General features: G+C 40.0%; 1 protein-coding gene across 1 annotated transcript in view; it reads right to left on the reverse strand.

Moving 5' to 3' along the window:
• Positions 1–22,147, reverse strand: part of klhl14 (kelch-like family member 14) — a 116,497-nt gene that overhangs the window by 76,708 nt on the left and 17,642 nt on the right. The window contains exon 3 of the mRNA XM_028804445.2: positions 11,744–11,865. Within this exon, the coding sequence (XP_028660278.1) occupies positions 11,744–11,865 (122 nt within the window). The remainder of the gene's footprint in view (positions 1–11,743; positions 11,866–22,147) is intronic.

Consider the following 22,147-nt stretch of genomic DNA (forward strand, 5'->3'; position numbering starts at 1 on the left):
TTTTTTGTCTATATAATAAAAGCAAAGTTTTTGTTAAGATCTTGTCACACAGCAGTCAGTACCTGAGTAATGAATGCACATTACAGTACCTGGCCCCCTTTCTAACATGCTGTTATTGATGCTTTGTAAGTCTTATTAACACTGAACAGTATCAGACTCATAGATGCACCAAGGCGGCTGCCATTCTGAAGTGTCACCTAAACCTGTAGCCTCAGATTTGTGTCTTTTTGCAGGACACATCATATTCATTACATTTCTTTCCTTACTCTGTTAACCATCAACTATGGCCACTAGGTGGCAGTAAGCCCTATGCACCAGGACAACTGTAGCAACACCAAGAAAGCAGAGCTATAAATGTATTGATAAATGTCTTAATCAAAATGTGTCATACTTGTAGGTTTTGCCTCATTTACAAGTTATGAGTGAATTTTAATAATGTACTCTTCACATTTTGTTGCAAAAATACCTCTTGATCTAGCAGATGAAGTACTAAAGCACACATATCCTGCCCTGGCATGGTATGGAAATACTGTATTTTAGTGCTGTGAGGAAAATGCTGAAATCCATCTCAGAACAGAAGTTTAAATCCAGCAGGTGATCTCTATTTTTCCCATCTACTTACTTTATTATAAGGAATCCCTAATGATAGTCACACATTGCCAATTCGTTTGTTTGCTGTTCATGTAGCACGTTTCTTTGTGCACTTAACTACAGAAACTCCAGGGAGTAAATATGTTTATTTTATTTTTTAATAACTTAGTAACTCATAAGGTCATCAATGTGGAAAGAAGCAAAAAAAAAAAAAAAAAAATGAATAAATAAACTATTGGATCACTTCCACTATTAAGCACAATTAATTAGGTTTAAATAGAACAAATTTAAAAAGTGGCACTTTAGGGAATATATTATAGATTTTACTTTTATAACTAATTGTGGTTGCAAAAACATATTTGAGTTGCATGATTTACTTGTTCTGGTGACCCGTGGTCTTCAGTGACCCTTTGTAATTTTTTCCTTTAGAAATGTGTTAAGGAAAATAAAGCCTATTTACTCATTTATTTGAAAATTCTTCATATTAACTGTGTATAATGATACAGTAAGAGAGGGTTGCACAGATGTTGTTCATTCTTGTCCTGTCACCTGTGAATGCACTCAAAAAGCAGTCAGCCTTCATCCATAATTGTGCCTGCTACTCACTGAGTGCCTATAAATAATTAGCCAAACCCCTCTGCACATTTCCGAATGGACAGGGCAAACCCAATGGCGTGCTGGTATTACCACCGCCCCGTATTTGACTCAGTCCCAGCTTGGAAGCCCCTTGTGCACAGTTTCCACGTCCTCCCCATATCTGTGTCAGTTTTCAAATATATCTCACAGTCCAACATTGTCGTGTTTTATGGCGAATGGTGACTGGGAATTGTGTCCCTGAGTCCTGTCCCCACCACATGACTCTCTTCTTTCACTCTGTTAGGTTGTATGCTACTCCGCCATGACGCTCTGTAGGATATGACAATGGACATAGGGAAGCACAATCAGGGACGATTTACTCCGTGGTAAAATATTTCTGTGAAGATCTGGATTTAGAGCTACAGAAATCATTTTTTTTTACTAATTGACAGGCTATGCCAGATTGAATGACCAACCTCTAGTCAAAAATTGAATTTGTTCTAAATGAATTTCTATTTACTATGCCTAAAAAAATTATTCACCCTTCGGAAGTTATTATTATACAACTTTCAATCACCGTGGATTTAATTTGCCTTTTTTGACATTGATGAACAGAGTAAGACCCTTTAATGACAAAGTAAAAACAGATCTGTGCAAAGCGGTCCACATCAGAGGTTCCCAAACTCAGTCCTGGGGACCCACTGTGGCTGCAGGTTTTTGTTACAAATCAGTGAGCCGTTTTAACGCTAAATGATCTAATTTCATTTTCAGGTCTTTTTCATTTCTCTTATTCTGCATTCAGAAAAAACACAGCACTGGCAGTGTGTTTTTTACATTTATAAGACATTAAGACATAGTTGTATTTTTGCTGCATCTTCAAATACTTAACTGTCTTTTGTTGTTATCCTATCAGTTCATTATTTTTGTTGTGTAGTTTCCTCCCTTAATTGTATCCTAATAATGACAACAATAAGCAGAGCAGACACTCGGGCAAAGAACACCGAATGTTATGTCAGCCTCAGACCCATCAGTGTGCTCCTTAGCAAAAAATGAGTTACAAACGCAGAAGGAAAATCCTGATTATAGATAGATAGATAGATACTTTATTAATCCCAAGGGGAAATTCACATACTCCAGCAACAGCATATTGATAAAAAACAATATTAAATTAAAGGGTGATAATAATGCAGGTATATGTGAGCACAGTTCAGGTCTTTTCATGTTGGGTTTGCAATGTGAGGCACATCATCACGTGGGTGAAAAAGATCTCAAATCAGGAATCTGCAGGTTACTTCCTTTTTAAGTTCAAGTTATTTATTTATTTATTTATTTTTGGGTTTGGAGTGTGCAGGAGTCAGCATTGCTGCTTCACAAATCCAGCACACTCAGTTCAAAGCTCAGCCTGGTCGCTGCCTGCGTGCAGTTTGCATGTTCTCCAAGGATCTCTAAATCTTCTCTCTGAGTATGCTGGTTGTCATACAGTACCATAGATAAGTATCTCAGGCAAGGCGTCAACTGGAAATTGATGGGTTCCTGCCTTTTGCTCAATGCTGCTTTGTCTCCACTTGAACCTACAATTGGATTATGGGGAATCAATCTTTGAATGGATTCTTGTTTCTTAAATTTCCATTCATGCACAACAAATGTGAGTTGGTTGGGTGTTTTGCACAAATTTTCAAGTGAGAAAAAATTTCAATCATCACCCAGTAAGGAATTTGTTGACCACACAGGATTAGCTCTCAGTACATTTTATCTCTAAGCAAAATTAAATATATAAATACGACTAAATAAACAGAAAGCTAGGTAGGTAGGAAGGTAGGTAGGTAGGTAGCAAGCAGGATAGATAGATAGATAGATAGATAGATAGATAGATAGATAGATAGATAGATAGATAGATAGATAGATAGATAGATAGATAGATAGATAGATAGATAGATAGATAGATAGATAGATAGATAGATAGATAGATAGGCACACTGTCAATAAGGTCAAGCATTGGAATTGTGCAGGTATTAAAAAATAAACATGCCAAAGATGCTGGCCATAGGTTGGCAGTTTTGATGGATTCAAAAACCAAGTATTTACTTGAAAGAATGACAGTGAGTGATTCTGAGAGTCAGCACAGCAATAAATTTGTCTTTGTCGTAGGAGATTGAAGAAGATCCTAAAAATGACTCTTACCTTAATAAAATATTGATTTTTCAGCAACATCAATGCTGCCTTTCGGAACAAAGCCTTATTGTTAACCATTGTGGGTAAAGAGCAGGGGCCTCATATATAAAGCTTATGTGTGCACAGAAAGTGTCCGTACAGAACTTCTCACCAAAATGTCAGGATTTCTAAGTGAAAACTTATATATATTTACAGTATCTCTGACCCATGCATAAGCAATATTTCAGAGAAACTGGAAAATGACCACCCCCTTGATCAAACACAGAAATGCCGCAAATCAGCTGAACAACAACTTGCATGTATAATAATTCATATAACCAACTCGTTAATATAATATGTGTTGACATAACAAACACAATACACCTCAAAAGTGATGAATATGATGTACAGACTGTAATTTAAGAGGGCAACTTCTCCATATTTGCAAATGAAGAACTTTTTTGATTTTTTTCAGTTTTTATTGACTACCTTTTGTCATTTTTAAGGGAACTGGCTGACAGGTCAGGAATATCTCAGCTATGTTTCACTTCATCATGCCATTGTGATGGAAGTTATTAGCTGGCTGAGGAGGCACTACATCCAGTTTTGTATGGTGTGTGTGTGTACATAAATAAAGCACAACATGATTTTGCCAACTTAAAAAGGCAATTTGCAGCAGTGTCTATTTCTCCTAACATAATCAGAGCACTTTACTGCACTCATATTACAATAAGGTCACCTAGCGAGAATGAAGCTTCTTTTGTTAACTGTAAGCAATGACATTCTGTGATGCCAATTGAGAATGATAAACATCATGGTTCGGTGTGACTGTATCGACATGTTTCATTTATTTTGAGTAAAAGTAGCTTTGGCAGACATGATGTGTGCATGATGGCTGACTTGTTGGTAAGATTACTGGCTAAACCCTCAGTTTTTCATATGGCGTGTACTATTCATTATATCATCAATCATCTCATTACATGTGCCAGGTGATAGTGACTACCTGCTCAGACACTGGCACCTTATGCCTTTCCCGGAGCCTCCAGAATGCAGAGGAGAAGCTCTGTATTGACGCTTGTGATCTTATGTGCTCAGTTGCAGAGCGCGGCCAGAAGCACTTGAGGTCAGGTGGTGAGGTCCTTACGTGTCAGGCAGGTGGCTACTGTACCCGCCAGTGAATGTCTGCAGCATCGAGATTTGCATTTGTATGGGGCTGATTAGCATCGAGGAGCATTCAGAAACACACATTTACAAGATGATTGTAATTTATAACAGTAAATTGTATAGAAATTTTATAAACCTGATTTTTTTTTAGCATATGCATTTTCTTGTTTTATAAATGATTTACCTAATGATCAAAAAACTCATCACTGAAGCAAGTAACACAACTATCTATAAAGTCCAGTAACAGGCTAACATCTCAATGGTAAAGTTTATATTCACCAATTTAAAAGACAGACCAACTGGCTGGCAAACACTCATTAGAGGTTAACCACAAAGCAATGGCCAAGAGATGAACAAATGAAGCAGGTTTGATTTATTTTTTTATTATCATTACATTTTTTCATCTTTCTCAGACCCATTTAAGATTCTGAAGCATTATATGGCTCAGTTTTAATAATACAGTAGTTTCAATTTAACAATGTCTTTATAGTAGTTAAATTATTTTTGTATCATCTCCTAATGTCATTTTGTTTAGTATGGGTATGCCATTTTGTGAAGAGGTTGCTTTTCTGTTTTTAATGACTCATGCCAGGAGGTCATGACCTGTGATGTCATCCACACAAGCAGGTTAAAGGTCAGTGTGGTGAACTTCCAGCTATCTGTAGTTGCAGATAACTTCCTTAAGATTTTGACTCTGGCACCTTTACTTGTAAGAGTGTAACCCACTACCCTGCTGGATGGTGTTATGATTTAATCTCACAAGTGGCCAAAAGTGGTGTGACACCATCAAAAACACCCAGAGAAGCAGGCCTGAAATCCACCAGCCTACTCAGAAAATTAAATTAGATTAGATTAGATTAGATAAACATTAATAATCCTAAGGGGAAATTTAGATGCATACAGTAGTGCAAACATACAAAAAACAAAGATACAGACTCGCACAACAAATTATATGAACAATCAATCAATCAATCACTGTCTTTCTCTTTATATATATATATCTGTATATATAAAATCCAACGTCTGTCTGTATATCTAATCGCTTTTCATGACAGAACTACTTAACGGATTCAGATCGGGTTTATTTCTACAATTTGCTTGAACATTCCGGTTGATTTTGCGATTTCTCTCATTGCGCTAAGTATCATAGTTTGCTTCTGGTACGGATTTATTTGCATGAATCAAAGAGAGATGCCCTTCTCACTCACACCCCAACCTCTGGGTGTATCTTACATCTGCTTAGCTAGCGAACGAGAAAACTACTTAACAGATTTATATTAGTTTTTTTTCTAGAATTTGCTTGAACATTTCAGTTGATTTTCTCTCATCGCGCTAAGAATCATAGTTCACTTGCAGAAGCGATTTATTCATGTTAATCCAAGACAGAGGCTGCGGGCCAAGGGGAGGGGGAAGCGTGACGTCAGGTGTGGGGAGTCGGTCTACCTCTGCGTTTTGGAGTGTAACTTGCCTCTGCTTAGCTAGTGATACCCTTTCGTTTATTGATTTTTAAATTTTGTCCTGTTTCACTACTTCGTGTGCGGAGCCGTGAGGAACAGCTAGTACAGTCATATGAAAAAGTTTGGGTACCCCTCTCTGCCTGCATAATAATTTACTCTACTTTCAACAAAAAAGATAACAGTGGTATGTCTTTCATTTCCTAGGAACATCTGAGTACTGGGGTGTTTTACGAACAAAGATTTTTAGTGAAGCAGTATTTAGTTGTATGAAATTAAATCAAATGTGAAAAACTGGCTGTGCAAAAATTTGGGTCCCCTTGTAATTTTGCTGATTTGAATGCATGTCACTGCTCAATGCTGATTACTTGCAACACCAAATTGGTTGGATTAACTCGTTAAGCCTTGAATTTCATAGACAGGTGTGTCCAATCATGAGAAAAGGTATTTAAGGTGGTCAATCGCAAGTTGTGCTTCCCTTTGACTCTTCTCTGACGAGTGACAGCATGGGATCCTCAAAGCAACTCTCAAAAGGTCTGAAAACAAAGATTGTTCAGTCTCATGGTTTAGTGGAAGGCTACAAAAAGCCATCTCATAGGTTTAAACTGTCAGTTTCAACTGTAAGGAATGGAATCAGGAAATGGAAGGCCACAGGCACAGTTGCTGTTAAACCCAGCAGGTCTGGCAGGCCAAGAAAAATACAGAAGCGGCATATGCGCAGGATTGTGAGAATGGTTACAGACAACCACAGATCACCTCCAAAGACCTGCAAGAACATTTTGCTGCAGATGGTGTATCTGTACATCGTTCTACAATTCAGCACAATTTGCACAAAGAACATCTGTATGGCAGGGTGATGAGAAAGAAGCCCTTTCTGCACTCACGCCACAAACAGAGTCACTTGTTGTATGCAAATGCTCATTTAGCAAGCTGGATTAATTTTGGAACAAAGCGCTTTGGACTGATGAGACAAAAATTTAGTTATTTGGTCATAACAAAAAGCGCTTTGCATAGCGGAAGAAGAACACCGCATTCCAAGAAAAACACCTGCTACCTACTATTGAATTTGGTGGAGGTTCCATCATGCTGTGGGGCTGTGTGGCTAGTTCAGGGACTGGGGCCCTTGTTAAAATTGAGGGTCAGATGAATTCAACCCAATGACAACAAATTCTTCAGGATAATGTTCAAGCATCAGTCGCAAAGTTGAAGTTACGCGGTGGTTGGATATTCCAACAAGACAAATGACCCAAAACACAGTCTGAAATCTACAAAGGCATTCATGCATAGGAAGAAGTACAATGTTCTGGAATGGCTGTCACAGTCCCCTGACTTGAATATCATCGAAAATCTATGGGATGATTTGAAGCAGGCTGTCCATGCTCGGCAGCCATCAAAATTAACTGAACTGGAAAAATTTTGTATTGAAGAATGGTCAACAATACCTCCATCCAGAATCCAGACACTCATCAAAGGCTATAGGAGGTGTCTAGAGGCTGCTATATTTGCAAAAGGAGGCTCAACTAAGTATTGATGTAATATCTCTGTTGGGGTGCCCAAATTTATGCACCTGTCTAATTTTGTTTTGATGCATATTGCATATTTTCTGTTAATCCAATTAACTTAATGTCACTGCTGAAATACTACTGTCACCATAAGGCATGCCATATATTAAAAGGAAGTTACTACTTTGAAAGCTCGGCCAATGATTAAGAAAAATCCAAAGAATTAAGAGGGGTTCCCAAACTTTTTCATATGATTGTGTATATATATATATATATATATATATATATATATATATATATATATATATATATATATATATATATATATATATATATATATATATATTGTGATGGATGGCCGGCTACATATTCCGGCCCTCACCCCCAGGCCGCCAGGAGGAGCTCTCCCGACAGCATGATCGTGCCCCGAGTTCCAGCAGGGCCTCATGGACTATGTAGTGTTTATACACAGCCCTGCTGGATACCTTGGGGGCCACCGGGAGTCGCTGTAGGGGGGCTCGTGGGCTCTTATGTGCCCTATAACCCGGGAGTACGTCACGGTCATGTGACAGGAAGGAACGACGTGCTCCCGGGTTGAAGAAAAGGACTGTTTACCCTGACCCGGAAGGAATAAGGAACTGTGGACTGATTGGACAGGAACACCTCCGGGTCAGAGTGTATAAAAGGACTGTGGGAAAGCCCAGACACTGAGCTGAGCTGGGAGGTAGGAGGGCGAAGTGTCTGGGCGAGGAGGATTGGTTTATTGAAGAGAGTTTATTGTGATTTATGAGTGTGGAGTGGAGGGTGCTTTGGGCACATGATTACAGTACAAATAAAGAATCTTGTACTTGTATACGGTGTTTGGAGTGGTACCTGAGGGTGTTAGAGGTGGCTCCACGCCTCTATCTGCTACAATATAATTAATTTATATTGTGCCAAAATGACAAAATGAACTTAGAGAATATATACATTTAGTTTGGGGAGTTGGAAGCAAGCATTGAATTGCCTGAGAGCAGCAGGCAAAAAGACACCCACAGGCTTTTCTTAGCACTCCATGGTGAAATGAGCCAGTGGCTAAAAGTGCTCCAAGAGAGGGTATTTTTCATGATGGCATCCAATTTTGCCACCATCCTCTTTTCCACAACAGCCTCCAGTGTGTCCAGGATTAGCCCTGTGATGGAGAAGACTTTTCTAGGAACTTTGTCAAGGCATTGTGGATCTTTTGAGTTTAAGTTGTTTTCCCAGGGTACCACAGCACAAAACAGTATACTGGCCTCTACAGACTGAAAGAATGTTTCCAGTAGCTTCCTGTATACATCAAAACGTTGAGCACAAAAGGCAGCCTCACTTCCACCTGTGTGGCTGGCTTCGGCCTACATCTCTCCAACATGTGTTTCACTCTCAAAGTTCGCAAAATATATTCCGTGAAGTCCAAAAACATTCTCAAAATGCCTCACAAAGGAGGGGATCACTGTTAACCCCTGACCTGTTCAGAGTGAGAGTACAAAATATTTTTGTTAAAAGCAGGATTTATTGACAGAAAATAGGAATATACAACAAAAAGAACAAAATAGCAAAACAAAGATTAAAAGGACCTGCCTAAAAGGGCAATCCAAGGCAAACAAGATTAAAATTGAAATCATCAAGAATATTCCAAGAAATGGCAGCGAGTAGTTAAGAACCAGAGCAAAAATATCACAATATTTGCAAGAACCTCCGAAATCTACCAGAGTGCATTTGAAATGAAACACCCTGGACTGCAATTTAAAGCCTGGTCTCTTAATGGTTACAGATGGGTAACGTAACATTCTGCTGTCCTTCGTAATGACTTCTGTACATTGTCTGGATGTTGATAGCGATGAGTTCATTAAGACTTCTTTCAAGTTTCAGACCTCTAATTGTATGCAGAAACCTAACATTTCTACTTCCTATGTGTAGAACATTACATTTACTCGCATTATCTGCCACATATCTACCCAAGCCTGCATGCTGTCCAAGTCATTCTTTAATGATTCAGTCTGTTATTTATATTCCTATCCAGATCATTTATGTATATTAAAAAAAAGTAACAGTCTCAGTACTGACCCTTAGGCACACCATTTTTAACATTGTCCCCTATTTCTAATTGGGTTCCTCACACTATAACCCTTTGCTTCCCATGTTTTAGCCAACTTTGAACCCACCTACGCCTTAAACTTCCACTTCTTTTAGTTTGATACCCCACTACTCATATGAGATCCTACCAAGTGCTTTCTAAAAATGAAGGAAATTCCAGGATTCCATGTGGAGCTTGTACACTCTCCTTGTGTCTGTGTGATTTTTTTTTCCTACCACATCCCAAAGGTTAGTATAATTGATGACTCTAAATTAACTCCATGAGTGAGTGCTGGTATGCCCTGTGATGAACAGCTACCACATCAGGAGATGGTCCCTGCATTGCATCAAATGCAACCAGGACTGCTAATGGCTCCCCATAACCCTGAACTTGATAAACAGGTTAGAAGATGGATGGATGAATGGAACACTTATTCAGACCAGGCTGATTGAGGGGCAAGTAATGTTGCACACAGACTTCAGAGTAAAACCAATGATCCAGAGAAAAACCCACACCAAGTACGGGGAGAACACCATATGCACTTCAGAGCAGATCATCCACTTGAAGCTAAGCATGTTCAGGCTGGGCCAGTACTTGGATGGGAGACCATCGGGAAAAAAACTAGGTTTGCTGCTGGAAAATTGGTGTTGGTGACACCAGCGGGGGCACTTACCCTGTTATCCGAATATGGATCCCAATGCCCCAGTGCAGTGATGGGGACACTGTACTGTAAAAATGGCCCCATCCTTCAGATTAGATGTAAAACCGAGTTCCTGACTTTCTATAGTCATAAAAGAACCCTGGGCATCCTACATGAAGAGTAGGGTGTATCCCAATGCCCAGGTTAAATTGCCCTCCATGGCCTGGTCATTCTGGTCCCTTGATCACCCCCTGTCTCTAATTAATCTGTTTCACAACCTAACAGCTAATGTGTGGTGAGCATACTGGCGCAGAAATGGCTGCCATCTCACCGTTCAGGTGAATGCCACACATTAGTGGTGTTTGAAGTAGCTCCCCACTCACTGAAGTACTTTGAGTAGTGAGAAAAGCATTAAATAAATGTAAAGAATTATAATTATTATTAATAATATATCAGCTTTACACACATGGTGATCAGATCAGAGAGCTGTGAGGGACCAGCACCAACCACTGTGCCACCTGTAAGTTTCTATCTTGTTCTAACCAAGGTGTTCTCTTAAACATTACATGTTGCGAGAAAACACAAATATAAATATCTCACCTGCATCTAATCATATTTTTAGGAGTGCCATGGTTTAAAACACAGGCATCCTATAATCACACAGAGATATGCTCTGTCTGTCAGTCCGTCAAAGATAAATCTCATTTAATTCCAATTCCTGATATAGAATGTTCCCTAGCCACGAGATGTCCGTAACATTATAGGAGTTTTGATGGAGAGGGATTAAGAAAAAAAGACACAAACTCAATACGGAAGATGAAGAGAAATGCAGCTAATGGTCATAAAAGGTCTCTGTATATAAGAAGAAATCTTCGAACATAAATTTTAATGCGAAACCAGCAATATAGTTTATCAAAAGGCTAATAGACCTCACCATACAATAACTTATAGGTAAGAAGGTAAAAAAACGGATGTGAGCAGGGCACATTTCATTAGATACAACGGGCAGCTTGGCATCTCCCCTAAAAGGGGCTTTCCATTAACATTAGTGGAGAGATTAATGCTGCTTATGAAAGCTACACATTTAAACAAATAAATAGAAATAATTACTATGCAAATTGTTTTTTTGAAGCATGCTATCATTCTGAGCCTTGGAAACGTGACGTACACCTGTCACCTACTACACAGAAAGTCAGCCTGTTTAAAAACTGCTTCACAATGTCCGCCTTAAAGTCTTTTCCAGAAGCACATACACATCTCATCCTTCGGTGTTACATCTATACTAAAGCATTAAGCTAAAATTAATCTTGTCAAGAGATTTCAGCAAAAACAAGTGAACCCATGCATAAAGCTTCACAACAGTGTGAAGTCACGCTCTGATTAAAAACCTATATTAAAAGTGATGGCAATACATCATTGCCTTAAGACTGTTAAGGACTTTTTTTTAATATTGCTCCTATAATAAATAAATATCTTTAATATAACCATATATTTTTATGGCCTTATTTTTCAGCAATATTTCATAAAGCTTCAAGATGAGCATTCCAGAGTTTTCAAATCGTGAACTTACTTGTGAGTATCTTCCAAGTCTTTTTTTCATCGTCGTAGTACTGGACTAAATTGCTAGGGAGTCGGTCCGGTCCAGGAGGCAGGCCACCAACCAACAAGAGCATTCTTTTATTGGAGCGGATTCTGTACTCCAGACAAGAAGAAAGACACAATGTCAGAGAAAGAATATTGAAAAAAAAAACAAACATTCACAGACTATGAAATGTCACCTTGCTCTATTGTTAAGGAGACTACAGTTAAGTCGGCACAAGAAGGGGTGGAAGGTTTTCTGCGAGGCACTGCACAGATGTACCTCTCTAAAAACTGATTATCTACCGCACCATAAAACTGTGAAACCCACTTAAGCCATTTCATGGTTGGGGGCATGAGGACCTAACCCACCAGCCCTGAGTGCAAGGAAGGACAAAGCCTTGGACATGGTATCAGCTCATTACAGTGCAAATGAATGACTAATTAATTAATAATCCAAGGACAGGACACATAGCACCATCACAAACTATTCCACACCTTCTTTTTACACATTTTGCTCTTTTTCAGCCTTGTGCTAAAATCCTTTTTTCACCACATCCCAACACCCAGTACCCCATAATGACAAAATGAAAACAAGATGCGAGACTTATTTTTACTAATTGATTAAAAATAAAAAACTGAAACATCCCATTAACACACGTATTCCGACCCTTAGCTATGACACCTTATCCATATTATTTAAGATTAATAGCGGTCTGATGGGCTAACTAGCTTTCCTTGAGGTTTCCCAGGAATGCTATTCAAAGAAGAAAGCTTCATGATAGTTACAAGGAGTCGTGGTCAAGCTGTTTGCATTGACTTGTGTTGCATTTTTTCAAAACAAGACAACAACCTCGTAATTCTCGATCAATAGTCTGGATGCTTATTGGCAAAGATTGCAAAGTTGATGCCTGGAAGCATTCTTCTTCTTCTTCTTATAATGATCGACCAATTTCCTTTCACTTCATATAATACTTGTAATTAAATCATGACCTCATCAGTCCATTCTTTGAACCTCCATCCATCCATTTTCCAGCCCGCTGAATCCGAACACAGGGTCACGGGGGTCTGCCGGAGCCAATCCCAGCCAACACAGGGCACAAGGCAGGAACCAATCCCGGGCATGGTGCCAGCCCACCTGAACCTGCTTAATCCAATTCTAGGGTGCTGCCAGCTGGGGTCTGTCAGACACCAAACATGGATAGGGCATCTGCCCATCACGGGGCACACACACACACATATTACTCTAATTTATTTATTACCAATTGTTTCCCAGCCTTTTTTTCCTGAAGTGGCACACTTTCTGTAACCAAAAACTTCCCAAGGCACACCACTGTTTTACTAACCACAAACACATTATATCTCATCCATGTCCAAAGGGACAGGACTACCAGAGAAGCCAGTGAAAAAGGAGCTCCGAGATCAGCATTTGCACACATGGCACTCAGTGGGCACTTTTCTGGCACCTCCCAGTTGCTGCATCCCTTTGCCCACCTGTCTCTGCCCCAGAGGGAACTCGTATGCTCACTATCCACCAGCCCTGTGAGACTTGCTGGTGACTACACATCCATGCAGATGGATACTAGCGGCCAGGAAGTGCAGATCTGAAGTGCGATTGGGGAGTTGCTTTTATGACCAGCTTCTCCAGGTAGTCCTGTCCTCCTTAGACAAGTCTCGACCACCCGAGGACGTTGTTCCTCTCAGGTTCAGACCCAAGTGCGCTACACTATTATTTCCACGGCACACCTGGTTAGCTCTCACGGCGCACCACTGAAAAGCACTGCCCAAATCTAACACACGTCTTTTGAATGCAGGAGGAAACCCAAAGTATGTGAAGAAATATGCAGATACGGTAACAACTTGCAGATGTTACTTAGGCAGTGGCCTGGTATGGATTTGAAACCAGGACTCCAGTGCTAACCACAGCATCAACATGACTATCTACACAATAATAACATAAGTGAACATAACATTACAATCTAAAAAATCACTTCATCCAACCAAAGCCTTTCGATGCAGCACTGGAAACAAGGCAGGGAACAGGCTGCCAGTCCATGGTAGTGCAAAACAATTATAAAATAAAAGTAATAACTTTAATAACCATAATAACCTAATAAATTTGGACCCAGAATTCAGGGTTTGATTCATGTCTGGTCAAGGTGTCCTGCTGGGGGAACACAGTAAATGCCTCTATAGAGGCTCTACAGATCTCCATTAGTTCTCCTTAGAGGTCTCACCTGCTATGCTTCCTTTGCCTTCTCCTCCTACCCTCACCCAGCTGGAGGGGGCAGATCTTTGTGCTTTAATGAATCTTATTTTGATTCGCCTCACCATTTGCAGGGGTGACACAGTGGTAACAATCACTTTCTCAAAGTGCCAAATTTGATTATTGGTAAGGGTTAGTATTCTTTGGCTTTATAGTAGAGATGTTATTGTAAAAAGGACACAATTTCTCATAAGAAGGTGATAAATTTGACAGAAGAATTCAATGTTTAATTTTAAAATTTTTGTCATCTGGGTTTGAGACTCACTCTGTGTTTTCATTGATTCCTGGCTTTCCCCTACACCTCAAGAACGTGCAGCTGAGGGACAGTAAACCAGTAATTCTAAAACGGCTGTGTATGTGTCTGCATGTGACCTCTAAAGGACCTGTGTCCCTTCCAGAATTTACTCCTTCAGTGTGCATATAGTGGGCAAGATAAGACTGTTACCCACAACTCTCTGTTAGAACAGAATAAATGATTTTATAAAATGGATGAATAGATATACAGAATGAAAGGTCTGAAAGCCATGATTGCTCTAGTGTTAAGAAGAAGTCCTGTATTTAAGGTGTTGTAGTTTGTAGAATAGTTTGGAAAACTCATTAGATGTTTATTTTTCAATTACAAATGATATAAGGTGTAATAGGTTTCTTTAGAATTATCCCCTTCTAGATAATACCACTGTATCATGCAGTATTTAGCTGTGGCAACGGTCTAAAGAAGGCATCAATTAGGCTACATAAAGCTGTGACAAAGGCTAATGTCCATCCCCTAGATAATCAGATGGCCAAGCATCCGACTCTCTTTACTTTTCCATTTTTTTCAACTCTAGTTTAGCTTACACGGAAGGTCTCTACACAGTTCTGCATCATCACAATTACCAGATGGGAAATGCAGATGCAATACCAAAATGTCAGCATTAATTTACTTTTGAAGTGAGCACTAACATGTTTGAAAACAAAAATAAATCTACCTTGTGCGTAGATCAGACAGGTTTACTTGCAAGAAGTGCAGCTTTTTGGTTAATTGATGTCTCAGATTTTTTATTTATTTTCTGTTTTCTATAAGTTTGGGAAGAAGTTTACTTTTCTTTGGCCCGGCAAAAACACATTTTACCTACATATGAATTTGAGTGGGTAGCACGGTGGCGCAGTGGGTAGGGCTGCTGCCTCGCAGTTGGGAGACCTGGGTTCGCTTCCCAGGTCCGCCCTGCGTGGAGTTTGCATGTTCTCCCCGTGTCTGCGTGGGTTTCCTCCGGGCGCTCCAGTTTCCTCCCACAGTCCAAAGACATGCAGGTTAGGTGGATTGGTGATTCTAAATTGGCCCTAGTGTGTGCTTGGTGTTTGTGTGTGTCCTGCAGTGGGTTGGCACCCTGCCCGGGATTGGTTCCTGCCCAGTGTTGGCTGGGATTGGCTCCAGCAGACCCCTGCGACCCTGTGTTTGGATTCAGCGGGTTGGAAAATGGATGGATGAATTTGAGTACAGTATAGCACAGTTAGCTGAATTAGATAGATAGATAGATAGATACTATACAAATTATGCTCCCAACATGACGCAGAAGATAATATGGTCTGTGACGCAGTGGCTGACTCCCTCAGTATCAGCCTATAGGCTCTGCCTCCCAGGTTGCCATCTACTGTATTAATAGGCTTGCAGATCTGCCCTAAGGTGTCAATAGTTCACACTTAAAGGCATCTTTAACATTTGAATAGATTACATCCAGCTTGTTATTTTCTCAAGTGGACCATAACAGAAACAGATGGACATTTATCATTGTTCCTTCCAAAGTAACATGTTTGAAATCACCTCATATTATAACTTCAGGGTCAGAGTGAGTCACCATTAAAAGTATTGGTGACAGAGTGAATTATTGCCATTACTGTGTCCCATATTTGCAATGGGAGGATTATAACCATTGTAAGAGGAGAACGCACATCCCAGCCTGATCAGAAGATATTTTATTACCCGGCCGGGATGCCAGTACGATGAAACAGACAAAGTGGCTGGTGGGAGAGGAAAATACTTTTGTATGCTGCCAGTATCTCATATATATTTCTCTTCTGGTTCGTCCTGCTTCCACTTCAAAACCGGTCCCGCCCACACGCAGCCGACACAGCATTTCTCGATTTCTATTCGTCCTCTTCCATGTCATGCACTTTACTGGCCTGCTGAGCATAATACATCCAACAAGTACTCGAGGTGCTGCCACAACGGTAAAGTAGCTTTACCACCTTTGCGGGAGACACCTGTGTCTTTACAACAGCTTCTTAAACAGCAAACATCAGAAGCTAAAAATTATCGTGAACACATTCGAGAATACAGCTCTTCTCTAGCGTTTGCTTCCATGGGTGCACAGATAACTCAACCTCAATGAACCATACTGTTTTAAAATACACGGGCAAATTTATCACCAAATCTCTCCACTATACACTAACACTTCTAACTCTCCAGGATATGGACAGTTGTATGTTTCTGACACAGTGCAAGCTACTGAAATACACTTACAAAATAAAGCAAACTCTGTATGCAGCAAAAATGTACTTCTCCAGCTAGATTCCATGCACAGGACCATCAACCCCTTCACTAAATTATACAAACACATGCATGAAATCGCTCAGTCCAATCCAACAGCATCTGTACGAATGATTTTCAAGGAAAACCCTAGGCAGGATTTACAATGATACAATGCCCCGACATGTCACACCGATGTTGCAGCGATTTTTGTCAGAGATGGCAAACCGCCTGCCGAAAGGGACATTTGCATCTATCCCATAGGCAACTCCTGTAAACAGATTTCCATGCTCAATATGAATTGCGATCCTATGGTTTACCCACTTTTATTCCCTTACGGAGACATTGGCTGGCACAAAGATATACAACATGTTCCCGATAAAAGAAGCGCCAAGCGAAAATGGCTTACTCAATGCCAATTTTACGTGTACACATTAGCAATGAGTAATATATTTAGTATTTTGCACTCCAGCGGCAAACTATTCCAACAGTACGTCGTAGATGCGTATGTTAAAACAGAGGGCACGCGTCTCATTTGTCTCAGATTTCATCAACAAGATCTGCGCATGGAACTATCAGACGCACTGCAAGCAAACACTGAAAATAACGTACGTGTAGGCAAAATGATCATATTACCGTCCACATTTCTAGGAAGTCCAAGATACATGCAACAAAACTATCAGGATGCCATGGCCATAGTACGTAAATTCGGAAAGCCTGATTTATTTATCACTTTCACATGTAATTCTGCTTGGCCAGAAATTCTACATACACACTGCGTCTTTCAAGAAGTATTTATTTCTTCTTGATTTCTGAATTCCTTTCTCACCGTTTTCCGTTCCTATTCTTACACCACTGTATGCTACAGCGGGCGTTGGCTAGTGATTTAATAAATGGACTAGCGGAAGACAAGAGTTGGGAGCTGTTCCATCCCCTATACTCTGGCGGCAGTGGTCACCTTACGGCAACCCAGTCAGGACAACCGCATGGGTGCTTGGGAGATGGAGTCCGGAAATGCAGCATTAAGGGGGTCCCTATGTGTAGATAGAGGGCAATGTCAGGGGAGGACCTCCCTACTTTATTCATGGCCCAGAAGTGCTTCCAGGAAGGCACAGCATGACACTGGAAGCATCTCCAGGTCCGGCTTAAAAAGGAGCCCGCTGCCACACATGGACAAGTCAGAGTCAGGAGGCAGCAGGCAACACTCAGCGGAATACAGAAGGAGGAAGCATTGTGTGATGTGTGATTATTTACTGTATACTTACGGCTTATTTCTGAGAGTTTTGTGATGAAGTGCCTTGTGAGGGAATAAAAAACCCTTTATTTTATTCTTCAAGTATGTGGTATATTACTGTGTTCTGGGTTCGGGGCTCACTGGCACCCCCTTTTGGTAAGGACGGTGTAACTTATTTCACTGGGCAAATGACATGGACAAATTCCAATAGACAGAATTTAAGTGTCTGAATTAAAAACTGTAGTTTTAACTGTGATATGCTCCTTTGTACACAATTCCTCATTAACACAGATGTTGTTCTTGCATACCACACTGGGTCTCTGTCCTCTTGAATAAGTTGAAATTTGCCCCGCATTAAAACAGGTGTCAGGCTTATCAGGTTTACACCAGCTCTCCGTACAACACAAAATGGCACTGGACCTGTATGCACTATGACCTGCTATAAGAGCAACCAATTCATTCATCTTATTTGAAAATGACTAAACGTTGGCCATTACAACAGTTCTGAATCATTTTTAAATTCAATATACTTTGTTAATCCCCAAGGGGAAATCGTTTAATCGCATCACCTTTGGGAGGGTCAGAGCGCAGTGTTCACCTTCCTTTTATTCTCTCGCCAGCAAGTTACCATCTCCGTCTTTGCAAAAACAGCTCTTGCAGTAAAGTGAAACTGAGCTACTTAGACGCTTGTAATTGCAGCTCAAGTCGCTGATTACGAGCGTATTTAATACACCCCGCTTTTGTAAAACATTCCCTGATGACATTTCCCAGATGGTCCAGTTCCTTAGTTACAAATTATATATCCTTAATTGAAAAATGAACAGTAAGATTTCTTCCCAGAGAGAGAGAGAGCTCCTTTTCCAAGTGTCCATGAAAGCATATGTGGCTTCTCTCAAAGTGTCTGTTTTTGCGAATAAGCTGAGCTCTTCATAAAAGTGTCAAAAAAGCAGCTGAATGCTCCATATTTTGCAACAAGGAGTGACTGAACTAAACTGAGAGGACTCTTTTTCAAAAGTCTCTCCCAACTTGCACCCCAATAAGTGCACACACCAGGCTTTCATTCCACTCAGGATGGGCCCTCTGACCGGCCTGTGGTTATGCAGCTGCATACACACCAGCCTGCAACACACCATATGTGCTCACGCCATTCTCTCATGGCCAGAATGAAGTTGTCAAGCAGTTTGTGCTACGGTAACTCTACTGTCGGATCATAGCTCACATGCATCAATACACCCTGTCACCAGTTCACCGGTTGTCCTTCCTTGGACCACTTTTGGTAGGTACTAAATACTGCATACCAGTAACACTCCACAAGACCTGTGGTTTTGGGGACCTAGTTGTCTAGTCATAACAATTTGGCTCTTGTCAGAGTTACTCAGATCCTTATACTTGCCCATTTTTCCTGCTTCTAACACATCATCTTCAAGAACTGTTTACTTGCTGCCTACTATATCCCATCACTTGACAGGTGCCATTGTCATAAGATAATCAGCGTTATTCTCTTCACCTGTCAGTGTTTTTAGTGTTGTGGCTGGTCATTGCAAACAACCCATTCTACTTCATTGAAGATTGCATGGCTATGTGCTTGCGTTTATATACCAGTCAGCAATGTGTGGGGCTGCATCACCCAATCTCAGTTTGGAGGGGTGTCCAGATACGTTTGGTCACATAGTGTAGAGTATAAGCATGATGTTAATTTATACATTGTAATCAGCATTGTAAATTTCAATTAATTTATCTATGAGAACAAAATGGCCTTTAAAAGCTGAAATATGCATTGCTGATAGTGGTCTAGGTACTGAATTGTTCACGCTCAGGAGCCTGTCCCTCGACTTTGAGGCTATTTCTGATTTAAATGAGACGAGCTTAACTTGTTTTCCTGTACCTATGCAACGTGCTCATTCAGAAAGCTGTAGTTTGCTGCCTCGGATCACAGTAACTCTAAATCTTCTAATTTTAAGTGACTTTAAAGGATCCCAGTGCTTAAAGCCTAGTCACCTTTAAGCTTATTCCTTACATTTAGTCAGTGAGACTGCAGAGTTGGTGAACTATAAATCTTTCCATTTTTGTTAAAGGTTTTTATGGGCTCAATAAAATCTTGTATTGATTTACAGAGTTATTATGGCGGAGTTAAGAATCATAAATATTTTGGCAAAATGAATTCCTTGGGTAAAGCCAGCTCCTGGGATACCTAAATGACAGTTGGATCCAATTTATTTGATCCTTGCTGAAAGGGTCACTCTACTCTGTAAGTTACGTCTTGCTGTTTCTTCATAAAGGATTACTAATGGAGCAAATTCAGTCTTTTCCGTTTATCTTTTTGCTACGCCTGGTGAATCATATTTAGCTTGTCAAAGGAAACGATAGAGTCCACTAGAAAATCCCACGCAGAGGGCACAAGACACTGAAAGCTTAACAGGTTGACCACAATCCTCCATCAGACATCATGATATGTTCCTCATATCTCATTTAAGGGTTATAGGCAGGTGAATCCAGCATGTTTGAGATGATTACTTTATGTTACATTTAGTATCAGCAGAATTTGTAATTGTTCTTTTTTATCATCTTCTTTTCACCAATATACACCATATGTTACACATTTTGTTTTAGAATTTTTAAAGTGTTTAATCACCATTTGTTGCTTATACTTGAATGTCCGCTGAATGCCAACACTAGAGAAGTGATGATGAATGTTACAGTAAATAAGGATCTTGACAGCTAATTAAGTCCTCCTTTGTTTAACTGCACATCACACTAAACATCAGCCATTACAGTTGTTTGCACTACTGGGGGGTCCTTGGTAAGAAGTAAGTGTTGATTTTTGTCTTGCCTTTTCTTAAGTAAAATGTGGTGTTCTGGAAATAATTAACACCCTTTGAAATTAGTTTTACTTTCTCCTTATTAGAGATTAGAAATTTTTATCATTCCTTCCTATACTCACCAGTGTTCAAGATGTGAGTTAGTGACATCATCTGGTCCCATTTTTGAAGTTGCTATTGTAGAATGCTCGTGCAAATGCATTGGCAGAGACCATCATCTTATTTGCTATCTTATTTGCCTTTCACATGCGTTAACGTAATATTCCATAATAAAGTCAAACTCAACGATGGGGAAGGAGGTGAGATGAATAACAAAGTTAATCAGATAAGCATGTCGTAAATGTCATGTAATTTACCTGCTACAATTTCAAGCAGCTGGAGAAGTGAGCTGATTTTTCAGAGGTTTCCCACAAGCCACTGCTGCTGCTCCTACAGACAGCATCACTCTTAATAAAAATAGGGCCAGAGCCGTTCTTCAGAGCGATACCATAGGGAAGCCATCTTTTGGTTCCCAAAAGACCCATCCACATGAAGGTTCAAGAACCACCTTTATTTATTTAGATATATAACAGACTCCATACGCTAAATAATCATGAATAGATGGTAACAGGTCTGTGAAATGCCGATGGCCTGTGATTTTAAAAGGACACTTGCTACATACAACCACACAGGCTAAGTTCAGGTTTTCTTGATCTGTTAGTGTCCTGCTAGGTAGCCTGCCATACATTAAAAATTTCAGGGTTTTCTTTCCACATATTAGGAAGTTTTTCAAAGCTAAAGAACCAAATTCATAGGCACAGAACCCTTCCCAAAATGGAACAGTTCTTTATCAAGCGATAGTTCTCCAAGGAATCCCCCCAACCTAGTCAAAAAACCATTACGTGCCATTAAAGAACCAGTATTTTTAAATATGTCAGGTAGAAGTCTCAGGCTTGTGCTCAGCGCTGTAGGTGTTTCAGTTCTCTGCAAGGGGCAGCTGTCAGGTGAATTAAACAGGAAAGTATACAAGTTGAAGTAACATCTCTTAAGGTAAATTTGCCAGAATAACGTAACCTGATATTTGAAGTCACACAGATTGTTTCTGTTTTAAGATCTACAAATTCGCCAATGCTTTTCAACGGGAGTTTTTGAAATTTCAAAAACGTATACAGCACGCTTTATTCCTGACACCACAAAACAAAATCAACTTTCCTAACAAATATCCTTGAGAATAAGTGTACCAAATTTCAACAAAATTAGGCCATTATGAGCCAAGCTTATACATACGGACACACCGACATACAGACAAACATACACGGCGACAACAGTAGGAGCTTTATGCATCATAAAAGAGTGTCGAAATACGGACACATTCCAAAAAGTGCCAGGCATTGCTTTCTTAGAAAAGATTAAATCTCTCACATTCATCAGGATTTAGTGTCACCAGAGAAGAAGCTGAAATGGCAGTGTCAGCTAACACCTGGTACAGTAGCTGTAACACAAGGGGAGGGATAACGTTAAAGTAATCTCAAGTGGGAGTGACACAACCAACCAGAAGTAAAAGGCTGACATTGGCGAATCTGATGATGATG

Source organism: Erpetoichthys calabaricus, chromosome 6 (genome assembly GCF_900747795.2).
Source record: "Erpetoichthys calabaricus chromosome 6, fErpCal1.3, whole genome shotgun sequence".
Taxonomy (NCBI): domain Eukaryota; kingdom Metazoa; phylum Chordata; class Cladistia; order Polypteriformes; family Polypteridae; genus Erpetoichthys; species Erpetoichthys calabaricus.